The sequence below is a fragment of the Mauremys reevesii genome, linkage group 2 (genome assembly GCF_016161935.1).
Source record: "Mauremys reevesii isolate NIE-2019 linkage group 2, ASM1616193v1, whole genome shotgun sequence".
Lineage (NCBI taxonomy): Eukaryota > Metazoa > Chordata > Testudines > Geoemydidae > Mauremys > Mauremys reevesii.
In genome coordinates, this window is record NC_052624.1 from 48195894 (window position 1) to 48221880 (window position 25987).

A 25987-nucleotide genomic window follows, 5' to 3' on the forward strand; every position below is an offset into this window, starting at 1 on the left:
CTTTTGTGGGCCTGGCGCCAAATTTATTTGTGGGCCCCCCCATGGGGGCAATGGCGCATGGCGCAGGGGGGTTGGTCTCCAGCGTGACGGGCCAGCCCGGGGCAACATGGCATGGCAGGGGAGGCCCCGCTCCACCCAGCCCAGTGCGAGGGCACTATTTACAAACCGGCAGTTTCCAGATGCACAATGGCCCGCCTGGCCCTGTGCTGCCAGCGTACCCCTTCCCCTCGGGGTGGCCCATGCCGTACCACACAGCCCCCCCTGCCCAACAGCGGAACACCCGCCCCCCCAATTCCCTATGGCCAAAGCCATCCCGGACCCACTATGCCCAGTGTCCCCCCCAGACCCTGCCACAACTGCCCAGTGCCCTACACAGAACCCTCACTCCCTAGTGCCCCAACACAGAGCTCTCCCCCACCCCCTCACAGCACAGCACCCACCCCAGGCCCTCTAGAGACCCACTCCCCCACGCCCTGCCTCCCAGCCCCACTCACTGGCTCTGCTAGGCGGCAACTGTGTCTGCCGGGCTGAGCCGCCAGGGTGGGGAATCGCTCCGTCCCCTCGGAAGTGGCGCGATCAGCCAGGCCTGGGCTCCATCAGGACCCACTTGCCTAGAGGCGCCCAGCCAAGCCCCCGCCACACTGCGCCCCCCCCCCAACTGGCTGAGATTGGCCAGGCTTCTGCATCAGTCCCTGGCGTCTCAGCTCCAGGAAGACAGGTGCCCCTCCCCCCCCCCAGGGCTGGAGCAAGGATGTTTCGCACCCTAGGCGAAACTTCCACCTTGTGCCATCCCCGAATCCCCACCCTGAGGTACCCTCCCCCTTGCAGCAGCTCCCCCTCTCTGCCCTGAGGCGCTCCCCCCCGAGGCAATCAGCTTAGGCGCTGCAAGCCTGGGAGGCAGGAGAAGTGAAGCAGCCACGGCGTGCTTGGGGAGGAGGCGGGGCAGGGGTGAGCTGGGGCGGGGAGTTCCCCTGCGTGCCGCCCCCTGGCCACTTGCTGCAGGCGGCCCTCCACGCGCTCCCCTGCCCCAGCTCCCTCCACCTAAATGCCGGCGGCGACCGGGGCGGGCAAATATCCGACCGCTGCAGTTGCTGCTGAAGAAAATGCCATTCCCCCAAATCCTAGCGCCCTAGGCGACTGCCTAGGATGCCTAAATAGTTGCACTGGCCCTGGGGGCCCCACAGGTGACAGGAAGCAGAGACTGCCCGGAGCCGGAAGTGCACTGGGGGTCCGGCCAGGAGGCAGAGAGAAGCCAGCAGGTGAGACCAGGGGATGGAGAGGAGCCCTTGGCCAGATGGTGGGCAGGCTGAGAGGAGCAAGTGGGGGGTGGGGCCTGGGGGGAGTCAGCGGGCTGGTGGGGTCTCAGGGTACAGTGCAAGCAGAGCAGGTCAGGGCCCCTTCTGAGCCAGGCTCCATGGTGCCATTGTAAACCCAACACTGCTGGGCATAGATTTAAGCATGAGATTTAATCATTTAAATTAAATGTAACTAGCAAACACAGGCCTCACTGTCCCCCTGGAAAGTGGAAGGGATCTTGTTCCCACTGTTCCAGGGCAGGGGTGCGAAAGCTGGAAGTGCTGCCTGCATGGCATGTTCCTACCTGATCCCCACTTCACTTGGCCATGGAATCTGAACACTGTGGAGTCCCTATGGAGGAACGAGTTGCCAGGTTCCCATGCCCTGAACACCCTTGGCAAGGTGGCACAGGTTGCAAGGTGTGCAGGAATTGGTGCTGATTTTTCCCCCCGCTATGGTTTTCGCTGCCTCTGATGTGAGATTTCAAGTACAGCAATCGGCAAGGGAGTTCCTAATAGCACACCTCCTGTGCAGCCCACAGGACACAACTCTGCATGAACACAGCTTGTTTTGGGGATATCTTGGGGAACCTTCATGTTTAGGGGGTGGAAGCTGTGGGATCATCCATACATGGTGATGGGGAAAGCCTTGCCTTGGGTGAAAGGATTAAAGAAACTCTGCAGGTGGATACATGCAGTTTCCATTCTCCTACTTATGAAGAACCAGCATAGGGGAGATTTAGCCCGTTGTGTAAGGTGCTCCATTGTTTCTTACCAGAATGTGCACAGGCTAGCCACCTAATGGGAACTCACATCTGAAGCATATGTTTATGCTGGGAGACCAAAGTCACAAGAGACAATCTTTCAGCCTAGGATAATTATCATGTTGTTTTTAACAGAATTTTAACCAAAATGTCAGACGTTTTGCAAAGCCAAGGATCATATATTGTCTCTGTTGGCACCTCTAGCCAGTCACGTTTACTGTCACTAAAGGATTAAGTTGCCAAAGAAATCAGAAGAGGTTGTGGCATGTCAGAGAAGGGCAATGAATGCCGTATCTTTGCCTTCAGTCTGAGCCATGCTACCTTAGCAGTGCCACATTATTCGTTCTTGTCTTAAATTCCGCTCCGACTTACACCATGCTGACTGAGGCCACCAGCCCGAGACACAGATTTTTTTTTTATTAGAATGAAACACAGGGGGATATAGGGTTAATGCTGGCACAGACTGACTGAGAGTAAAATCTTCCAATTACAGGCAGAGCCACATTTATGCTGGCACAACTCCAAAACCGAGTGAATTTGGCTCATAGTGTTCTGAAATTACCTATCCACATCCCTGGTGACTTCATATTAGATGGGGCTGCTGCTAGTAAGTTACTGCCTGCACCTCACAGCAGGAATCATTTTTTGTGGCTGAACTAGCTTTACTTTACATTGGGTTTTGGAGACTAAGGAGTTGTAAGATGATGTCCTGAAGAGACTTTGATTTTGGAAATTGTTTTTTTTTTTGCTGACACAGAAGTGGTCAGCATCCATCATCTACCACCAGTCAATGTATGGAAACATCCCACCAATCCATGTTTTCTTGCTGAATCTAAGATGCAATTTAACTTAAACCTGTTTATCTGAAATCACAGTGGTAGAGCTGGTGGAAAAAATAATCCCTAAGGTTTGAGGCACACAGCTCAGTTGCTAAACAGTGGATAGAAACAGGTTGGAATCTTTATAGTCCATTTGATACATAGGTACTTATCAGACAAGCAGGGCCGGGTTTCAATAGGTTAAAAATAATGTAAGTTTATTTAGGTTACAGAAGTAGAAACAAGGAGTATTTTTCATCAGTGTTTCATTTAGAAACAAAATAGTTTTTGTGATGCTGAAAGATGCATGCTATACATAGCAAGGAACTTACAAGTTTGAGAAAAAACAGAAAGGGCCAAGTATGGCCTCCTAGTTGAATGCCTGCACCCAAAAGCAAAATTTAATCCCAAATTCAGCCCCATCAGATTTACCAAAGCCTCAGTCCTGCAAACAAGTAAGCACATGTGTAACTTTGCATACATGAGCAGTCTCATTACCTGTGTGCATAGCATTAGCTGCATGCCCAAGTGTTTGTAGGCCTGAGGCCTAAAGTCTCTAGTAGAGATTTTTCAAAGCTATGCAGGTGATTTAGCTACCTATCTTTCAATACTTTAATAGGCAATGTATGACTAAATCCTTCGCACTCATTTGTAAATACCAACTTCTGTTGTCAGTATTGCTAGCTGACCATTTATAAATATAACATTATTGTAGCTAGGCTAGAGCGAGGTGCTTAGTTTATTCTCATATGGGGCTAAGAACCTAGAGAGATACCATTTACTTTCTATTTCTGCTCACAAAATAGCCATAAGCTGATGGCAATTTATGCTAATGTTTTTATTATCCAAATATACTCAGTGACTAGCATTTTTGGAAACATTTTACTGCGTGTAATACACATGAATATTTGAAAAATCTAGTGATGTTGCTTTGTTGTAAGTGGATGGGGGGCTCGGAAAATAGCTACAGTTGTGAAATATTTAATGGTAAAAATCTTATAGCTTTTCACAGAAACGTCGAAAAAAGTTGGCCATCTCTAGTTGTAAGTGATCACATAAGCCACATGGTATTGCTTCTCTTACCTAATTTTTTTCAAATGCCACAGCCAGACAACTATGCCATATGTTTTGGTTTGGTTTGTTGCAAGTAAAACTTGCTTGTTGGAACTTTTGTGGGAAATGACTGGACAAGGGGTCTGTGCATGGCCCAAACAAATGCATTTAAAATGTGAATGGCTATTTATGGATGTTTTACGCATATTTTTCCAAGTCCATGTTGGTTTTGCAGATCTTCATTTTTAATCATTGTAGTTAGTTGTCTATACAGCACCCAATCTTGTGGCAGGTACCGTATAGACTAAATCCAAAGACATGGAGTGTAATTCTGGTTCCACTGAAGTCAATGGAAATGTTGCCATTGATTTCGATAGGGCTGGGATTTCAACCCTTTTCCCTACTGCTGTCCCTTTCCACTGTAAGGCCATCACCCCGAAAACTGTTTTATTTGCAGGATTGGGGCCTAACATTAGACATGACTCTGTAAATGAAATGAACAAGCAATAAGTGGAATGAGATGAAGGACAAAAGTTGCAGTAATAAGCTCATGTATCATTCTCATTTGTGGCATGTGTACATCTGGATGGTTCCACCAACTTTTCTTTTATTTACGTTTGTAGGGTAAATGTATGTACTTCACTCCGTCTGGTTTGGGTTTTGGGAAGAGGTGATTTTTCAAATTTAAAAATAAGAGTCTGACCCTGTAAACACTTTCTGCTCAAGGTGGTGCTTGCTTCTATGAGTAATGAGAATGTGCAGGATCAGTACCAAAGTTGTTCTGACAGCCTGGCATTTATTTATTCTATGGCCTGGGTTGTGCAGGAGGACAGACCTTATAATGGTCTGGCCTTACACTATATGAATGTATAATTTTTTATTAAAATTCATTATTGTCTTTATTTCTTCTCCAATGTAACTTTACCTATTCACTTCCTGAAATACAAAATAATGCTCTTCAGATTGTTCAGTTAAGTTGCAACGCGGCTGTTACTCAAAAAGAAAAAAACATAGGAACAGAATTGTCCCTATTTCATTATTTAATGTGTTTGGTTTTGTATGGATTTGGCTCTTTTCATATTTTGATGCAACATATTAATAACATTACACTATTATGCTCTGCAAGAAAATGAAACCCTTTATGAAAAAAGCATCAGTAGGCAGTGCGTTCAGTGGCAAAGCTTTTAACAGCTGATCCGTGTAACACTGCAGCTGTGTTAGCCTCTAGGGGCCCTATTCTGATCTTGTATCTGTGGGCATGTAATGCCACTTAGCTTGTAAAATCATCTCTTGTACAGGTGTGTAGTCATGATCAAGCTTTCAGTGCTGATGTTTTTGCGTACTGGCCTCCTTAGCTTTTGTTTTTATTTCCCCCAGTCATATATTGTATTTTCAAAGAGAGGAAGATCTTTCAAATAAAAATAAGACTAGATCCATTTCTGTATATGCTTTCAGACAGCTAATTCAAGCTGCTTGTGTCTTGAGCGTTGGACTCAATTCCTGAGTGCTTTGCTAATAATAAAATCAAGGAGAAAATATGCAAAAAATGGATATTAGAGATTCAGGGGTAAAAGTAGCAAAATTAGATTGTGAGCAAAGGCCCAATGAGATATCATTCAGTATTCTCACGAGCTGAGATAGCTTTCCTAGAAAGACTGCTGCCAAAGAATACAAACTGAATAACTATTTAACCAAAGTCCAATAATCAAAATACATAGAAAAATAATTATAGTTGTAAGCTCACTTTTCATACTGTAGCTGAGTGGTTTGAATACATGCTATCCATGGGTCTTTTTAAACTTCACAATATTTTCCCACATATTCAATGTTGAATTGCCTCCTGACGTCGAGCCAGATCCAAAGCTGAAGTAGCTGGAAAGACGCTCATTGACTCCAGTGAGATTTGGATCGGGCAGTAAGGGTTCGCCCTGCACACTCTTACACAGGTGATTAACTTTGACTGTGCAGGTCATCCACATGGGACTCCTACTTGCGGGCTTGCACAACCGGGGCCTTGAACATTAGTTCATATAATATCATTTTTTTCTCAGCTGCCATTGATATTGACAGTTGCCTGTGCATATTGAGAGACTGGTTAAGCTGTCTGTCATCGAAAAGATGCCTGTTACAGTTCTGCAATCTACTATTTCTAAACTAATGAAATCTACCTTAAGTGTGAATAATAATTGTTCCTTTTTTTTTTTAAGTAGTAAGCTCTCCGTTGAGCCTATATCAATTGCATATTGGATACTATAGACTGGATCCGTTATGGTTTTACTTTTTCTGAGCCTGAAAAGTGTTCCTCACGTAATGTGCATAAAATAGGAACTCGGTTTTATTATATGCTAACAGCCAACCTAGTGTACCATACTGCTTCATGTCTTTAAACGGTTCCTTGTTCAGCACCAAAAGCTGCATAATGTCTGTAAACAGTTCCTTTTTCTTACTACCTTCCAGGGAAAGATCACAAGCTTTAAGACAGCAGCAAATACATGCATGGTTAATTTAGATGCTTGTTGCCATTTTCTGGTATTTGAGTCAATAAAAATGTATGTTCAGGAAGTTGTTTGAATTTTTCCATGATTGTATCAATCCTGTTTCGCATTCTCGCTCAGGAACTGCAATGTTAGATCGAACTGGAAAGGACTGCAGCATTGTTTTGCTAGATCACTAAAACATTCTATCTGGAAGTTTAGCTATCTGGCTTACGTGTTCCTCGTGGAGCCTAATGTGTGATGCGTCTTCACTAAAAAGATTAATACTATTAAATGGAAAAGGACATTGCATGACAAATTCAAAAATCAGATCAGTAAAGCAATATTTACTTGGTCTGCTTGAGCAGTTTAACATTTTTATGAGAATGTATTTTTTATTATTGGAACTTATTTAACATTGAGGAGGGCAACTAAAGTAAGCATCATTTATTGAGATTGCTATTGGAAGTATTAATGAACTTTAGAACAGTATAATACTTTACCTAAAGACTGTGTTATCATATGCATTTAGGACTACATTTTTAAAGGTATTTAGGGGCCCAATTCCCATTGATTTCACCTAATTACCATTACAAATCTGGGCCCTTGACCCCAATCTTGCATATAATTATACTCAGGAATAGTCTCATTGACTTCTTTGGATGCCTCACCTTTGTAAAATTAAGCACGTGTGTAAACATTTGCAGGATCAGGGCCTTGTGTTGTCTTGAAAAATATCAAATATACTAATATAGGGCCAAATTTTGCAGCTTTTACTCAGACAAAACATTCATTGGTGTCAGTTAGCGCTTTACTCAGGTAAGGATGGGAGAAATGGGCTTTAAAATGCAGCAATTATTTCCAACTGATTCTAAAGCGGGAGATGATAAATTTGTCCTGAAAACATGTCATTGCTTTACAACTGCGGAAGTAAACGACAGAGTTCTTTTGCGAGGGCCCCATGCTGCAGTCCTTAATCACGCACAATTCACATTGACTCTAGTAGGAATTATACACGAGTCAGGCCTGCAGATTTGGGCCCCAAGATATTATCTTTCCACTGCAAAGTATTCTCTTTTTGTGCATACCCACTTGACCCTTTCATTTCATTTATTTTCCAGCTCGCTGTTCCACACAATGACGAATGGACCCGTTTTGCTCGGACACTGGTTGAAATCCGTGCCAACAGAGCGGACAGTGAAGAGGAAGGGACTGTAGAGTTGTCTGCCTAGAGAAAAGGAGGTTTCCACTGTTTGTCTAGCGCAGCATCTATCCCCTGTTGAGTATGCCAGTTTTTGGTGTCAAATCAGTATCGCTGTGGCTTTTGATGCCAGTGCCCCTGCCAGCATTGCTTAGAGAGCTCCATGTTAATCACACCGCGCTTTACACAAGGCTGAGAATCTCCAGAGCTGTTCCATACTTTATATTTCTGTCTGAAACGTAAGAAAGAGAAGACAAATCAAACCTTTATGGGTTTAGCTGTTGCCTTTTAACTACTTAGTAGCTGTATTTAATAGCTAGAAACCATGGTTAAACTTGTGCTCACATGCACTTCTGGCATAGTCCTATTAAATCCATATGAAGCCAGATATGATTATGTGCAGATGTGGTGTGCTTCATGATATGGGACTGGGCCAAAGACTTTAGATGTGGTGTTTCACATGGTGACTTACATTATGAATGGATGTACTATACAAAAGTTGCTGCTCCTTATTTATTGCGGTGTGCTGCATGGAACGTATTTATTTGAAAGCATTAAAATAAATGATCCTAAAGCATGTGCATAATGAGAGCACTGCATTGTCTCTGTGCTGCTGTAGAGGCTACATTACCAGTCAAATACTAAAGATGTAAAATCTATAAATATTTGTTTGAGTGGATGGAATGATTTTTTTAAAATGCCTATTATTTCTAGGCACTTTAACAATATTTCACGTACAGTTGGTTGTTGATACTTGTCATGGTAACACTAACGGGCTGACAAAGAATTGTAGTTCCTGAGTATGACACCAATATTGCCAATAAACTTATTCTGGAGCAACACAGTTAACCTTTTTTGGCCAGCAGCACTCAGCATGTTAATCGCGGGACACTGGCTAGGCCCTGGGAACATGTGACTTCCAAGAATTGCAGAATGCTCATACAACTGCTATGGCAGGGATCGGCAACCTTTGGCACGCAGCTCGCCAGGGTAAGCCCCCTGGCAGGCCAGGCCGTTTTGTTTACCTGACGCGTCTGCAGGTTCGGCCGATTACGGCTCCCACTGGGAAGTGGCGTGGGCTGAGGGATGTGCTGGCCGCCGCTTCCCAATGCCCCCATTGGCCTGGGATGGTGAACCGCAGCCAGTGGGAGCCGTGATTGACTGAACCTGTGGACACGGCCGGTAAACAAAACAGCCCGGCCTGCCAGGGGGCTTATCCTGGCGAGCTATGTGCCAAAGGTTGCCGATCCCTGTGCTATGTAAACAGATCCCTTAGGCTTTTGTTAATGCATTTACATGCATCAGGTCCTGCTACAAATTTTCATGAGAGTCTAGGAGAACTACCCTTTGTCACCTTCTAGATCAGTGCTTCTCAAGCAGGCTTCAGGGGGTCTGCCGAGTAGGGCCAGCATTAGACTCGCTGGGGCCCAGAGTGGAAAGCTGAAGCCCCACCACCTGGGTTTGAAGCCCAAGGCCCTGAGCTCCATCACTCAGGGTTGAAGTCGAAGCCTGACCAATGTAGCTTTGTGGGGGGCCCCTGTTGCATGGGGCTCCAGGCAATTGCCCTATTTGCTACCCCCTAATGCCAGCCCTGGCTTTTATATGCAGAAAAAACAGTTGTTGGGGCAAACCTGGGCCATGGAGTTTTTATATGTTGAGGGAGGCCTTAAAAAGAAAAAGGCTGAGAACCCCTGTTCCAGATGTTGGTTTTCCATGTATATCTGTGCCTAGTTACAACATTGCTCTCTAAGGGTAAGTCTACACTTACCGCGCGGGTCGACGCGGTGAGTTCGACTTCTCAGAATTCAAACTATCGCGTCTAATCTAGACGCGATAGTTCGAACTCCCCGCGTGCTCCGGTCGACTCCGGAACTCTACCACTGCAAACAGCGGTGGCGGAGTCGACCTTGGAGCCGCGGACTTCGATCCTGCGGCGTCTGGACGGGTGAGTAGTTCGAACTAGGGTACTTCGAGTTCAGCTACGCTATTCACGTAGCTGAACTTGCGTACCCTAGTTCGACCGCCGCCCTTAGTGTAGACCAGGCCTAACCATATGAACAGCTCTCTGCTGCATGCCAGGGTGTAAGGTAGAGAGCTCCTACATGTACTGCCCCCTTGTGCTCAGGTGGGGAAAGGGCTGCAGGCAGCATTTTCCTTTCACCCCTGTGCAAGTAGCATGGCAGGATGCAACAGCATTCCAAAAAGCACTAGGATGCAGACTTGGCTAATGCATCATCCCACGCATTTTGGCCCAAAGCATCAGACATGAAGGCTGATTCCACACTGAGTCAAACTAGGGCAAGTCTGGACATGGCTGTGAAGAACAGAGTTAGCGGATACGCTGCTGCCCGCAACTTTGCAGTCAGCATAAACCAGGACCGATTGCATCATGCAACTAGTCTTAGCCCCTGTGCCCACCAAACATGTGTTTAGCATTGTATCAGCCAACTGTGCTTCACAGCCAGGCTCAACCACAGGACCATTTGGAATGTGGACCAGCCCTAGGAGTGTCTACACTGGTGTAATTTACACACAAGGTAGCACGTGTGAAAAATCAGGACTGGGGGAGGGGATTAACAGTTGCCTATTGTGGCAAAGTACCTCCTCTCCTCTAGTAGGTCCTGCGCTTATTGGCGGATTTCCTCCCCTCAGTGGTCTTCCCCTTGGATAAAACCCACAGTCTGGATCAACTCCTCCTATGTCTGATTAGGAGTAGCGAGGCTTGGGGGGAACCCAGGCCCGCCCTCTACTCCGGGTTCCAGCCCAGGGCCCTGTGAATTGCAGCAGTCTCTATAGTGCTACTTGTAACCGCTGCTTGACCGCTACAGCTCCCTGGGCTACTTCCCCATAGCCTCCTTCAAACACCTTCTTTATCCTCACCAGAGGATCCTCCTGCTGTCTGATACTGCCTGATTGTATGGTGTTTCCTCAATCCTCCAGTAGCACACCCTCTCAGTTCCCTGTGTCTCTGGCTGCCAGCTCCTCATATGCACTTTTTGGCTCCTCCTCCTTGACTGGAGTGAGCTCCCCTTTTTATACCAGGTGCCTTGATTAGCCTGCCCTGATTGGCTGCAGGTGCTCCAATCACTGTAGCTCTCTCCTGTGCCTTGTAGAAAGTTCTTAATTGGCCCCAGGTGCCTTGATTATCCTGGAGCAACTGCCATTTTGGTTCCCATGGTACTAGGGATTTGCTTAGCCTGGGGCTAACATACCTGTTCCTCAGTACTTTCCTGTAGCCATCTGGCCTTGCTCCATCACACTATATAAGACAAAGCCCCTAATATCAGGGCATCCGGTCACCCTACTAACATACTGAGGTGGCGAGGAGAAGACTTCCTTACACTCACACTCACTTCTAAGCTGCCTGCAGCCTGCATGGTAGAAGGCCTCTCTAGTCCTATTAGTAGGGCCCCACGAAAGTCAAGATCAAGTTTGCTCAATTTCACAGTAATAGGTTTTAAAAAAAATAAATTTAATTATTTCAGCTATTTAAATCTGAAAGTTCAGTGTTGTAATTGTAGGGATCCTGACCCAAAAAGGAGTTTGGGGTGGGGGCGAGGGGGTTTGCAAAGTTATTGTAGGGGGGAGGTTGTGCTACTCTACGCTTACTTCTGTGTTGCTGCTGGCGGCGGTGCTGCCTTCAGAGCTGGGCTACTGGCCAGCAGCTGCCGCTCTCCAGCTGCTCAGCTCTGAAGGCGGAGCTGCTGCCAGCATCAGTGCAGAAGGATGGCATGGCATGGTATTGCCACTCTTACTTCTGCGCTGCTGCCTGCAGAGCTGGGCCCTCAGTCAGCAGTCGCCACTTTCTGGCCGACGAGCTCTGCAGGCAGCAGCGCAGAAGTAAGAGTGGCAATACCATGCTATGCCAGCCTTACTTCTGTGCTGCTGCTGGCGGGGCGCTGCCTTCAGAGCTGGATGCCCAGCCAACAGCCACCGCTCTCCAGCTGCCCAGCTTTGAAGGCAGTGCAGAAGTCAGGATGGCAATACCACAATCCTCCAAAATAACCTCGTGACACCCCCCCTCGGAACTCCCTTTGGGGTCAAGACCCCCAATTTGACTGGTCTCCCCCATGAAATCTGTATAGTATAGGGTAAACGCACACGAAAGACCAGATTTCACAGCCCATGACGTGTTTTTCATGGCTGTGAATTTGATAGGGCCCTACCTATTAGATGGCTACTATACATGCAGCTATCTGCAGTACTTGCTAACCAAACAGACAAACTGGTCCTGCCCAACGAAGCAGGAGACAGCACTTCAGAGTTTGACATCTTCACTTCTCCCCCCGCACTCCCCCGTACCAATCTATGGAATCATGCCCTGCGTGGCAGACATCCTTTTGCAGAAGATGCACTAGCCATCAAATGCAATTGCGCTGGTAAGTCAGAGAGAGAACATCTAAATGATGCCCCTTGCATGCCCAACTGAGTACACAAAATTGGAAAACAAGGGTAGGCACTAGCCATCAAATGCAATTGCGCTGGTAAGTCAGAGAGAGAACATCTAAATGATGCCCCTTGCATGCCCAACTGAGTACACAAAATTGGAAAACAAGGGTAGGTCTATTGGGCTTCCAATTGAAAGCCCAATAAATCCAGCATTCCAGGCACTGTGTTGCCTCTAACTCTCCTACCAGTGAGCTCAGGTTTAGGGGGAGGTGTTTTTCTGAATATGTTGTTCCATTATTTCCAATCATAGCTGAAAAAACTCCCTCATACACTGTGGAAGTTAAGACTAGCCAGTTCTTGCAGTGCATTGTAAACTGCTGGCAAATTTGCCGCTACTTTTTCCATATTACCTTTCAGTTTTGAAACCTAAGGGGAAAATGCTGCATGTTTTACCTTCCAACCTCTCGCTCCTTTATGGCTTTAATAGCTTGTAAAACAGTTTTCAGAGAAACCTCACAAGACTCTTCAGGATTCACTGCTGTGCACGCAGGACAATGCCCACTTGGCACAGAACACCGCGCCTCCTGGCCCCCTGGCAGCAGGCCTAGAGCACAGAGAAGATGCTGGTGATGGTTTTCCCAAGAGTGATCTCTTTTTTCTTTGGGGACACCCGGGTAAAAAAGGAGGCTCAGCACTGGACCTCTTCTGTTTGACACTCCTGGCACAAGGTCAGGGTAGAACATAAATAAGGTTGAGCCTAAAATATTGCAGCTCAGTTTAGGAAGAATAGGGTTCTGCTATGGAGTAAAGCAACTGTTTGTGCTTTCACTCCACCTCTCATGGACAGGCCTGCTGCATGGAGCTCTTTCCCAGCTATCCCTGGTTAAAGCTTCGAGTCGGTCACAGAAGTAATGGATTTAATGACTTTCGGTGACATTGGGGCCCCACAGCAGTCCTGCTGCTGCAGCAGCAGACCCTCTCTCCCCCAGCCCTGCAGAGCTCACCAGAGGGTGGCAGGGGACCCTGCAGTTCCCAGTCACTGTAGGTGGTGTGGGACCCCCCCCCCACCAGCTCCCACCTCTACAGAGTGACGGGGGATCCCTGCCAACTCCCGGCCCTGTGGTCAGGGGTCCCTTCCAGCTCCTAGCCACTAGGCAGTTTCCTGGCGTTGCATGCAGTGGGGCAGGGTACTGGACCCTCCTCCTTCCCCATTTTGTCAGGGATGTTTTTAGTAAAAGTCAGGGACAGGTCATGGCTTCCGTGAATTTCTGTTTATTGCCCGTGACCTGTCCGTGACTTCTACTAAAAATATCCATGACAAAATCTTAGCCTTATCCATGGTTGATAACCTTCTGCCACCTCATACAATCCATGTCCGAACAAGTATCTCCTTTTCACTAGCTTCCTAAATGTGCCTGCATGTCCCCAGAGTGTTCCCACATTTGCTCAGAATCCCACTAAACACAAAACTCCACTCTTGTTTCATAAAAATGAAGCCACCCCTTCCACTCCCAACATGCACCTTCCGCCAACAGCCATCCTCAGACAAGATGAGTAAAACAAAACAATTTGTGGATCACTGCATGGTTGGCATTTGAACAGCAGTTAGGCTTTCCTTTTCCCTCTACATTTGTACAGCCCTGAACACATGCCTACTGGTCAAGAATGAGCAAGAAAATAGCATCTATATGCAATGGCTGCAAACCATTGTTAGTGGGTCCATTTCTTCTAGGCATTACAATGGAAACAAGCCTGGAGAGCACAGCAACCTTTTAGATTGATCCAGAGAGGACCCTGAAAACGTAAGGATAGCATGGAAAAAAGAACACAGATGATTGTTACAGAAGCAGACACTTGGGATATTAAGGCTGGCATCACTGGGACAGTGGGGGATGTGACACGTTTTGCAAAAGGAGGGGCAGACTTACGAAGACATTTAGAGGTGGGGGGGAAGAGGCTTGAGTTTGGTGTGTTGAGGAAGAAGGAGCCAGTGAAGGTATATATGACCAGACCTTCAAAAGGTATTTAAGCACCTATCTCCCACTGATTTCAATACCTAAATACCTTTGAGGATCTGGGCCTTACTTTCTGATCCTGCACTCACTGAAGTCAATGGCAAAAGCTTCTTTTTTTATTTCAGAGATGCAGGATCAAGACCTTAATGAGGAAGAGACCTTGATAAGGGCAGTCTCAGCAGAGCAGAAGCCAGAGAGGAGGGAATCCATTGTGGAGTTCATAGAATCATAGAATTCAAGATCAGAAGGGACCATTATGATCATCTAGTCTGACCTCCTGCAAGATGCAGGCCACATAAGCCGATCCACCCACTCCTTAGCAAGTGAACCCTGCCCCATGCCCTCCAGGGCCATAGCCAATCTTCCCTGGAGAAAATTTCTTCCGACCCCAAATATGGCGGTCAGCTGAACCCCGAGCATGCGGGCAAGACTCTCCAGCCAAACCCTCTGGAAAAGGTTACATCATACCAGGCACATAATTGACCTATTGACTAAGCCCGTTATCCTATCATACCATCCCCTCCATAAACTTATCTAGTTTAATCTTAAAGTCGTGGAGGTCCGACTGTTCCAGTATTGCACTCTGATGGTTAGAAACCCTAATTTCAAGCCTGAATTTCCTGACTGACAGTTTATATCCGTTCGTGTCCACATTAGCACTGAGCTGAAATAATTCTTCTCCTTCCTGGTATTTATCCCTCTGATATATTTAAAGAGTGTAATCATATCTCCTCTCATCCTTCTTTTGGTTAAGGAAAACAAACCGAGCTCCTCAAGTCTCCTTTCATACGAAAGGCCTTCCATTCCTCGGATCATTCTAGTGGCCCTTCTTTGTACCTGTTCTAGTTTGAATTCATCCTTCTTAAACATGGGAGACCAAAACTGCACACAATACTCCAAATGAGGTCTCACCAGCGCCTTATATAACGGGACTAGCACCTCCTTATCCCTACTAGAAATACTAATGCAACCCAAGACCGCATTAGCTTTTCCACATCACATTGCCTACTCATAGTCATCTTGCGATCAACCAGGACTCCTAGGTCCTTCTCCTCCTCCGTTACTTCCAAAGCTTATAACTAAAGTTCTTGTTAGACATCCCTAAATGCATAACCTTACACTTCTCACTATTGAATTTCATCCTGTTACTAATACTCCAGTTTACAAGGTCATCCAAATCTCCAAACTTTATCAGCCCACTCCTACTCTTGGTTCCCAGGTCAGCAATAAATAGATTGAATAAAGCCTTGAGGAACTCCACTGGTAACCTCCAACCGGACAGTTCCCCTTCAATACTACCCTCTGCAGTCTCCCTTTAACCAGCTCCTTATCCACCTCTGGATTTTCGATCTCCATCTTTTCCAATTTAACCAGTAATTCTTCACGCCTTACTGAAATCCAGATATATGAGATCTGTCTAAAAATCTGTTACTCTCTCAAAGAAGGAGATCAAGTTGGTTAAATCCATGCTGTAAAACCATTCTCTCTTTTAAGATTTTTCCATGACTTTGCATACTACAGATGTTAGACTAACAGGCCTATAATTCCCGGGTCACTTTTTCCCCTTCTTGAATATAGGAACTACATTAGCTAATCTCCAGTCAGTATTTATTAAAGATTATTAATATTCTAGGATGAAGATTATCCGGCTGTTCCAGTTTGGCTTCTACCTCAGCTACTGTAATGTCTACCCCCATATCTTCATTCCCATCGGTCCCTCTATCACTATTCCTTAGCCCTTCATTAGCCTCATTAAAGACAGAGGCAAAGTATTCGTTCAGATATTGTGCCATTCCAAGATTATCCCTAATCTCCACCCCATTTAAAGTTTTAAGCGGTCCCACTTCTTCTTTCTTGGTTTTCTTCCTATTTATATGGCTAAAAAACCGTTTGCTATTGGTTTTAATCTAGATCCATCTCCGCCTTTCTCACAGCTTCCCTGCACCCTCTGACCTCAATAAGGTAGGTTTCCTTGCTGATCCCTCCCATTTTCCACTGAGTGCGCTTTCTGCTTTCTCTTGACCCCCTCTAAGGCGCTTGCTCATCCAGCTCGGTCTAAAACTGCTACTTCTCGGGATACATGCCTCTGACAACTCCTGCAACTTCAACTTGAAGTAACCCCAGGCGTCATCTGCCCTTAGATCCCTAAATATGTTAGCCCAGTCCACTTCCTAACTAGTAATTTAGTAAAATTAGCCCTTTTGAAATCATACACCCTAGTCTCAGATGCACTATTGATTATCCTCCCATTTATTTGGAAACGAATTAGCTCATGATCACGGTTGTCCCCTACAACAATGTCCTCAACAAGGTCCTCGTTACTCACCAAAATCAAATCTAAAATGGCATCCCCCCTCGTCGGTTCAGCAACCACTTGATGAAGGAATTCATTAGCTATCACGTCTAGGAAAAGCTGAGCCCTATTATTATTACTAGCATTTGTTTCCCAATCTATATCCGGGAAGTTAAAGTCCCCCATGATCAAGCAGTTCCTATTAGTGTTTACCTCCTTAAAAACATTATATCCATCTCTAAGCTAGATCAATCACTATCCTGGATGAGGCTCTGGTAGTTTTCTTCCCCAATGTGACCATTGCCCAAACAGACTCCGTATTGTCCATTGCAGCGCTAGTTATCTCATTACATTTTACCTCATTATTGATATACAGTGCTACTCCCCCACCTTTACCTTCGCATCGGTCTTTCCTAAACAGCACATACCCTTCCATACCTGTACTCCAGTCATGGCTACCGTTCCACCATGTTTCTGTTATTCCTACAGAGTTGGAGGAAAGGAATTCAAGGCAATAGCTGTAAACGATAATAGGGTTTACTTCTCTTGCCACCAAAACGCAGCCTCCTCTGGGGCAAAATAGGGTAGCTGTTTAAAAGTGCACAATGCTCAATAGGAATACGAAGAGGACTGCCATATCCAGTTGAAGCTGCCAAGGTAACATAATTAGCTAAGCTGGAATTTGGCCAGGACATACTGTTTAACGCTCCTATTCTTAACAAAAAGCACAAGGGGATTTTAATGATTTCAAGTGACCAGACCCTCTGCTTCAAGGTTCATCCAGAACATGTAAATAATATAATGGCAGCTGAGCAAAGAAAGTGCTCAGCAGATCAGACTAAATAGCGTGTCATCGGTTTGAAGGCACTTTTGGCAGCTCCAGGTACAATGTGAAAGGCTTGAAAATTTAGTCTTTAATTTAGCCTCTGAGATGTAGGCTCAATGTATTCATCTAAAGCTCTTATTTAAATGAGGATAATCAAGGCTAATGCTAAGATTTTGTCACAATATTTTTAGTAAAGTCATGGGCTGGGCAATAAAGAAAAATTCACAGAAGCCCGTGACCTGTTCCTGACTTTTACTAAAAATATCCATGACAAAATGGAGAGCCCCTCCCCCCATGGCTCTTGAGCACCGGGTTCCCTTCCCCCCACGGCTGAGCTGCAGGGTTCCCCCTCCTGCTCGCAGCAGTGAGGAGCCCCCCCAGCTGCGAGGACCTGTGGGGTACACCCGCTGGCCAGAGTTGGGGGCCCATCCCCTGTGGGCAGCGGGAATCCCTCAACCCACCCCAGCGACTGGGAGCTGTAGGGTACCCCCACTGTCTGCAGTGGCTCGGCACTCGGGGCCCCCACCATCTCAGGTGGTGGGGGTACCCCAAGGGCTGGACTCTACAGCTCCCAGCCGTGTGCGGGCTGAAGTCATGGAAGTCTTTGGAAGACACAGATTTCCTGACTTCCATGTCCTCCATGACAAAATCATAGCCTTAATCATGGCAGAGTAGGTGGTGGTAGAGGTTGATATTTTAGTGTCTAGATGGGCACATTATAAACACTTCAGAGGGTTTTTCAGGGACTGCAGCAGTGTTTCCCTTGCACATTCCAGGGCAAGGACTCAGTGTCTGTTTTCAAAGTGAGTCTTTTATTTTGGATGCCCAACTTGAGACACCTCACAGGGTTCTGATTTTCACAGGAGCGGTGCTCAGCACTATCTGAAAATCAGGCTCCCATTAAGGTGCCTTAAGGTAGGTACCCCCAAAATTACTCTGCTGGAAATTTAGTTCCTCGTTGTAACTGTGAACGAATGGCACAAATTATTCATGTTACCTATGCTGGTGAAACAGCATTTGTAAAGTTAGGGGCACTCTGTGACAGGTGGATGGATGTTCTTTGGCATGAGAACTGCTATTCCTACTGCTGCTGGGTTTTGAGCAATCTTTAGTAAAATGCTAGACAAAGAAAAAATTTAGCTGTATGAGGGTTTGATAATCTTCATCAGTTCAGAGCAAGATTGTCTGATAACCTTAGCATCTGACTGAGAAGCAAGGGACTAGGGACACTGCCATCACCAAAGCAGCATGCAGTCACGGCGGATGGAGTGAGATGGTTTGCATAGTTACAGATGTCTGTCAATAGGGTTAAAAGTGTCATTTTCTGTCAAGATCCTAAGCAGGGTTAATTCTCTGGTAATACAACTGTGTTATAATCTACTGTGTTATGCACACAACGAATCCCCATCACTTGGTTTGGGGGAGGAAAGAGAGAAAAATCAGACAATTCTTTAACACATAACCAAAGCAGCTGGGATGAACTTTGCGAGCGGCTGAATTGCTTCCTAATGCTAGGAGGAATAGGGCATATAATGCCACTAACATGCATCTTAATATATCTCCTCTTGCTGAACAGTAACACGTAAAAGCCTTTGCCAAACGCCTTCATCACAGGCTGCCACTATTCACATGCCGCCTTTTGGATAATAAATAGGAATACAGTGCATCTTGTGTAGTTACAAATGCAAGATGCTCACATGCTTTTTACTGGGTATTTGCTGCATTTCAAACTCACCAGAGAATTATAAAATCAAGTGTCTTGAGGTTTAGATATTCTAAACCATTAAATAATTTATGGATAAGCACTAGATTTAAATATTGTTTTCTAGTCTAAGCAATGCTAATAAGTATTTCAACAAAAAAACCTGAAGCTTGAAATTCACAATAACTGTTTCAATGAGAGGTGGCAGATTTCTCCCCCTAACAGTCAGTTGCTGGAATTACTCAGCACTGAAGAGCTAAGGAGGTAGGAACACACCAGAAGTGATGTCATATGTGGGGTACATGAAGACAAAAAGGCCATCTATCCCTAAGGAAGCTGTAGAGTGGTTTAATGGTTTTCATATTTTTAGGTTTAGGAAAATTTGCCTAAGTTATTTTTGAAGCTTGTGGTATGTTTGCTCACAAAAAAAGTTGCTATAAATTGTAAATATTAAGCTATCAAACTCAAAAACTCCTGTCACCTGGCCAAAAATATATATGCCCTAGCTATGGTGTAAGGAGATGGCAAGGCTATGGATTTAACACTTCAGAAACACCCCACCATGCTAATATATGGAGGCTTACCAATTCTTGAACAAAATTTTACAACAGATTACTCAACAGAACTGCAAGATGCAAATAAACTGAGGTTACATCCCACCTTACCCCTCCCACACTGCATAACTTATCCATAAACCAGAAGAGTGCAAACACCTGAAAACTTTTTTTTTTTTTAAAGATAAAGCAAAGAGCAAAATCTTACAAGATCTGAGCCAGTAAGCTCTTCAGCATAAGGAGCATACCATGTGTCTCCATACAGCACCTAAGGCAAGAATGTGTCATACAGCCTCGCACATGTTGATCCTGACTAGAGTCTTTGGATACTACCACAACATTCATGTGTTTTTTTAAAATCCTCCCATCATCTGTAAGAGCAGTTAGTGGCAGAGGGATATTTTGTATGTGGCTTTACTAAGAATTTTTGGTTGAAATTGTGATAGCTCAATATCTACACTACCAACAGAGAAATAAATCAGGGAGGGGATTGACACCATCACACATCAGTCTAGTTTGCTATTACCTGATGCTATCAGAGCCATTTGTGGGGGTTCAGGGCCTTACATGGTACATGTCGTATCGTGCACTATATCTGAGGTGGAAGCAGGTAGTTAAGAACTATTGCCCCATGGACTGAGAAAGCAGCCAGCAGTGGAATATGTTACCAGAAGCTCTGAGGCAGAGGGCATTAGTGACCAGAGGACTTGGTTTAGATTTTGTTTTCTAAACCCCAGGCAATGGTTTTTCCTTTTAAGTTAAGTGTCAAAACCTCGATGGGTTTTATTATAATCATTTAAAAAATGACCGAACCTTCCTTTATTTGAGCTTGTGTACTTGTCAGCACAGGGACAAGGGGAGTTCCAGTTTGGCTTCAGCAGCACACAGGTCAAATCCTTCCCAGTGAGGCTTCCAATGCTTGTCCTAAGTAAGCCGTTGCTAAATGATTTTAAGCACTTTGGGAGGGGGGGGTCTTCCTCCAAGGGAAATCCTGCATGCTATGTATACAAAAGAAGTCCATCCTTAGCTGCTTGAGTCTCCGCATTTGCTCTCATCAGCAGCTAAGAAAGACAAGAAAGTGCACATTTTTAGGCAAAGGTTTAGAAAAAGATATACAAATAGCACTAAAACCAAATGGCTTGAAGTTCTGAAGCGCTGATCATTGGCAGCTGCCATTATAAGTATATTCTTTGGCTTTTTTTTTTTTTTTTTTTATAAAACAGTAGTTTGGGAGTGATGGGGGAATGGAGTTTATTTTTAACAGAGGAGGACCAAAACTCAGTGTGCTGCTCCCATCACCTGTCTCTCACACACAGAGCTCATGAAGTATCTGCAGAGTTAAATAATGACACCTGGAAAAAGCAGTGTGCATGGCTGTCAGGGTTCCCAAAACGGAATTACAATCAGATTATATTTGTGTTTATTAATTTTTAAATGTATGGATACTCCAGGCTCCTCCTGCTGCTCTGCTTCCCTGATTACTTTGGAACGTAAACATGGCCAATTAAAGCAGTTTTCTGTAACAAGCCATATATAACGCAACTAATAGATCCATTTCCATTTGGCATTTGGACAAGTTACAGTGTAACCAATATGATGTCATATACCTAATAATGTAATACTTTTACAAAGTACAGAACTTTAATATTCCCATAAACTCAAAGTTCACATTTAATAGAAATGAAAATATTTAGCAAGGATTACCGCCCTGTAAGGACCTAAATCTTGTGACACCTTTTAGGAGCAATGCTGGGGACCACTTCAACCTGCACTGGCTACACAGGCAGATTGTTTAATAGTTAAACACAGAGAGAGCTTCAAAGTAATGAAAGTTTGCTCCAATTCAGCCTTTTAACTAAAGAAAAGTTTCTTCTTGAGCCCCAGCCCCATCAAAGGGGCTCTCCTCTTCACACTCCCAAGTTGTTATGCCTCAGGTGGACAAAGGTAACTACATTCCTAACCCAACCTGTAAATGCCTGTGCATAATGAATTAAGTTAGCCTTGAAACAGAGTATAAAATTGAAAGACACACATTAAATCTGCTGTGCAACTTGCATAACAGACATTTGTCTCGCTGTTTGAAAGGTTTATTTCTATCTTCATAAATACACAATCCTCTAAACATTGTGCAAGGCACACACCCCGCCCCCTCCCCAATAAAATCTTGGGTTCTAGAATATTTTAATCTCCTTATTCAACTCAATGAAGTAAATAATCTAGAAACAAATAATTTCCAATTACAAGACAGTGGTTAAGGCAGGTACCATTGATACAGTGCATGGATTTTTCTATTGCATTTATTTAAACAAGCAGCATTTACTAAGTGCATCATACAAACAAGAATCCAGATATCAGCATGTCCAAGATAGGCACCTAGTCTTGTAATTTCATTGTACGTGTAATAAAATGCCAAAAGTACTTCCATAAAGTGCAAAGACTATGGACAATAACACTTCCTTCCTGGCATTTTGATACCAGTAACAGAATACCATGACTCAACGTTTATAAATGTGGTTTCCATTACAAAAACATGTTCCACATAAAGCTTCATAATACAATCCAGAAACTCAGCTTGTGCGTGTACATATTTAAAAAGTTGAAGCCATAGTGGCAGTCTCAGGTACTGTGTGTGTATATATATATATATGTATATTTGAATTCTACAAACACGCACTAAGCTTATAACCAATTTACATGTATGGTCAAAATCATTCTGCTTGAGCACCATGATCTCTATTGACTATATTTCAGTGACAATGTATGATATCCAATTTGCAGCCACTTTGGCATAATAATCCTCATTTGAATGTTACCTGCCAGATGATCGCATTCATAATTCTCACCCCTGACCCTCCCCCACAAACAGAATCTAATATTAGTGCCTTCCAAACACAAAGCACACGTCAGATGTGGACAATACATTCATGGTCCTGAACCCAAAGAATAACTGGTAAGAATTTCACAGTGATCTGGTTAAGGAAGCACGAAGACCAATGATTACATTTAAGAAAACTGCCTTAAAACTGAAATGACACTTAACTGATATATGATGAAAAGCTAAAGGAATGAAATATTAGACTGATCAGAAAAGTGGCTCTTTCACCACTAATAAAACTCTACAGCAGTAACATGACATCTTAGGGTCCAATGGCAGCAGCAGCCTGTGAGGTAGGTGGTGATGACCTAAATCGAGGTAGGTATAGTCCAAATTTATTTTCAATCCCTGCAAATGTGGCAACTGCCAATTTATAACCTCCAACATGGTCAGGATTAGGAGCAGGTAGTGTGATCCTGGATTTAGGAACTGGTTCTGATCCAGCTGGTTTTCTGCAAAATAGAAGTAAAATTTCTGTAAAAATACTGACACCAAAATCTCTCTACAAATTGTAAATCAAGTATCTTAAAGTCAAAAATCCCACAGCCACCAGGCAAAAACATCCCTGCTATAAAGTAATGAGAATCACACTGTAATATTTTAGAAAGATCCCAACAGCTTTCATGCTAATCATCACAGAGTTGTCAAACCTAGATGAAATTGTACAGCGTGTTACTCGATGAGACTGCAGTAAACAGTGGTCATATCCCATCCCCAGCTCTTGCACTCTGCATCACTCATCCAGGAACCAGTAGAGTTTGAACAGCTAATGTTTCTGTATGGGTATCTGCAGATGAAAGCATGACTGTGGTAAGGGTAGGCATACCCATGTTAGCTTTCATCTATCTGGTGTGGATAACAAAAGTAGTGAAAACACGATGGCAGAGGCTTCAGCGTGGGGTAGTCACCCCAGCATGGCAAATTCAGCTACACACTTGTAAGAGAACTGATGCCAACAAAACCCACTCTTGCTTCCTCCTTGAGATCTCCCTGATGCCATCGTAACCCATTCAGGTGCGTTTAAAAGCCTTATCCTGCTAACACTGCCTAAATGCAGTTGCATGGGTTGCAGTAGTCACAACAGAGTCAATACCTTGTGATGGAAATATCAGATCCCTGTGCTGCAACAAGCAAAAGTGATGAATGTGTAAAAGGAGGTAGAACTGAGGCTCCACCAACAACTGAGCAATCACTGCATTCTTCAACTGCTCCAGCGAAACCTACAGCCCTTTTAACAATAATACTCCCTGCCCGGTCACATGCAGAACTCCTCCCCAACAGCAATGACTAAGTGGTAGTGCATTGTTGCCTAGTAGTTATCATAGGAAGGAGTCAGGAATCCCAAGTTCTATTCCCCAATCTGCCATTTATCCTCTCAGGGTCTCATTTTACACTGACATGTCCAAAATATCCTCTCAGGGTCTGTTATGGTACTAAAATGAGGCCCAGCTTGCTGTGAAATGGGTACAGAAACACTTGCTCAAATCCCACAGAAGCTTAATTAATTTCGTGAGGTGAAGCCTTTTATCTCATGATCTTGAAGTTCTCTCTGTAACTGCAAAGCATTAAGGTCCCAATCCTGCAGCTGACTCTGCAGGGTCACAGGGGTTCACTTCCGCAGAACCAGTTGCAGCATCAGGGCCCAAACGATACGTTCACACAGTATACTTACACTCCCCCAAAGTCAACGTAAAGCCATCTCTGCAGCAGCTCATAAGTCACCAAAGTTACACCAAACTGAGGAGAGGATCGAAACACACGAGCTTGAAAGAAAAACAAAACAAGCGTGAGCAACAAAAATCAAGTTAAAAACATAATTGGTTCCCTGTCATCAAACAAGTGGCATCTAAGTTGTTTTACATACCACCAGCCCCTTTCCACAAAGCTTTTGGGCCTTCCTCTCGCAGTATCTTTCCAAAGCAGTCTATGACGCCACTGTAAGTGGTTTGCCCTGCCCGGGCTGCCACTTGTAATCGAGTCTTGATAACATCAGCAGGGGTCACTAGAGAGGCCGCAGGCATACCTAAAAATGAAGCAGGGGAAAAAAAGAGGCAGGTATCGGTAAGTTGTTACACATACTAGATGCTTCCTGCATGGGGAAGTTACTGTTCCTTTCAGTCTTACCTCAGAAAACTCAGGCCACAAATATTTGCTTTTAATGAGGAAGAACAACAATGAATAGGGGTAGCCACTGTGAAAAGTACTTCACTCATATAAGGCTCTGGTTAGATGAACAGCCCCACCATATTGTTATTTGAAGTCAGGAGGCGCATACAGAAATTTTCAGTACAAACCATAAACTTGCATAGTTAATAAGTTAACAGTTTTTGGAGATGACGTCAATCTTTCCCTTTCACGCCCCTTTGTGGTTTCTGACATTCTCATCACACAATGTGCTGGAAAAAGCATGTTCACACACCTTAAACAACCTCATGCAGAATGTTACTGGGAACTACATAATGTTGTGCACAATCAGCAAGATGCACAAGCTAAGGTTTAAAGGGTTCATTTTTCTCATTAGGAAACTCACATTTCTCAGCTGCAGGGCAATGTCTGACATCCTCAATTGAATATTCGGAGGAAAATTAAAATTTACCCTGGCAGATAATCAGCTGAAAGCAACAAATACTGAATAACAGCAGGCAATATTTCTAAAGTCATTCTAGGAAATCACAGCTGCCCATGTTGAGATTAAAAAAAAAGGCAGTGAGACTGTGCTCAGAAGACACTGTCTCTTATGGTTTTATTACTTTTCCATTCTGCATATGTTCCAAACCAACTTGGTCAGACGCAGATGCATAAATCTCCTTTTCTTTTTTTTTTAGGCTTAATAATTCTGTAACAATTTTTGTCCAAACCAGCATGGTCTGGCGCAAAACACCATCTCACCCTTCTAAGAGACTGCTTTGAAAGTTGTGTGTAAGTGTGCGCATATCACTAAAATAGGAACTGCTCCTCCGCTCCCGAAACCCAGAAAAGAAGAAAGCACGTGAGCATGCGCATGCACACACGCACACAAAGTTTCACATTTGCAAATTTGGCAGGCAAAGGCTAAAACACGGTTGAAGTTTCACCTGAACTAAATTCCAGAAATGCTGATTTACTCCCCACACTTACCATTACTGACCACAGGATATAGTTACGTCTTCAACTTAAAGATGGACTTTTGTCGTTTAGAGAGCAACCAATGGTTTCAAGGAAAACCAAAAGACATACAGTACTTAGAAACAATACTGCTTACTCTATGTTAATTGTCATCTCTCTCTTCACCTGTTATTTATTACTAGGGACATTTGTGTTTAAAAACAAACTTACAATTGAAATTAGACAAATTACACAGCAGGATATGACAATAAATGAAGAGGGATAAGGGGGGAAAGGATGAGGAGGTTCATAGGAGAAATAAGCAGAAAGAACAAATTAACTTGTGATCATTTGACATTATAATAATCTCCACATCAAATGTTGTATCAAAGAGACTGGGGCATTAGGTGAAGAAAGAGCAACAGGAGAAGATCAAACTAAGGAAAACAGGTTTTGATTTTATACGTGTCCCTAACAACAAACAAGGGGAAAAGAAATATTGATAACGGGGTCACATCTTGAGAACCGTGCATGCAAAAGATACATGTGCACATTTGAATACCCCTAGTTTGCTGTGCAAATACCAGAAAGTGTATGTGCAAGATGGGTATTTTCCACAACTAAGGTGAGTTGAAGCACATTTT

At 44.2% G+C, this 25987-nt stretch overlaps 2 protein-coding genes and 1 long non-coding RNA gene across 8 annotated transcripts in view; 1 reads left to right on the top strand and 2 right to left on the bottom strand.

The window, feature by feature from the left end:
- Positions 1-8442, top strand: part of DYNC1I1 (dynein cytoplasmic 1 intermediate chain 1) — a 246183-nt gene extending 237741 nt beyond the window's left edge. For all 4 annotated transcript variants that reach the window (XM_039522378.1, XM_039522377.1, XM_039522379.1 and 1 more), the window contains one exon: positions 7526-8442. In XM_039522378.1, the coding sequence (XP_039378312.1) occupies positions 7526-7636 (111 nt within the window). In that variant the 3' untranslated portion in view covers positions 7637-8442. The remainder of the gene's footprint in view (positions 1-7525) is intronic.
- LOC120397017 lies at positions 6975-10607 on the bottom strand. The gene is made up of 2 exons (XR_005593620.1): positions 10486-10607; positions 6975-7837 (listed from the first exon to the last, which is right to left on the bottom strand). It is a non-coding gene; the product is annotated as an uncharacterized LOC120397017 (long non-coding RNA).
- A 10846-nt stretch (positions 10608-21453) lies between these two features.
- SLC25A13 (solute carrier family 25 member 13) overlaps positions 21454-25987 on the bottom strand; it is a 133091-nt gene continuing 128557 nt past the window's right edge. For all 3 annotated transcript variants that reach the window (XM_039522376.1, XM_039522374.1, XM_039522373.1), the window contains 3 exons: positions 24124-24282; positions 23932-24022; positions 21454-22711 (listed from right to left, as the gene is read on the bottom strand). In XM_039522376.1, the coding sequence (XP_039378310.1) occupies positions 22522-22711; positions 23932-24022; positions 24124-24282 (440 nt within the window). In that variant the 3' untranslated portion in view covers positions 21454-22521. The remainder of the gene's footprint in view (positions 22712-23931; positions 24023-24123; positions 24283-25987) is intronic.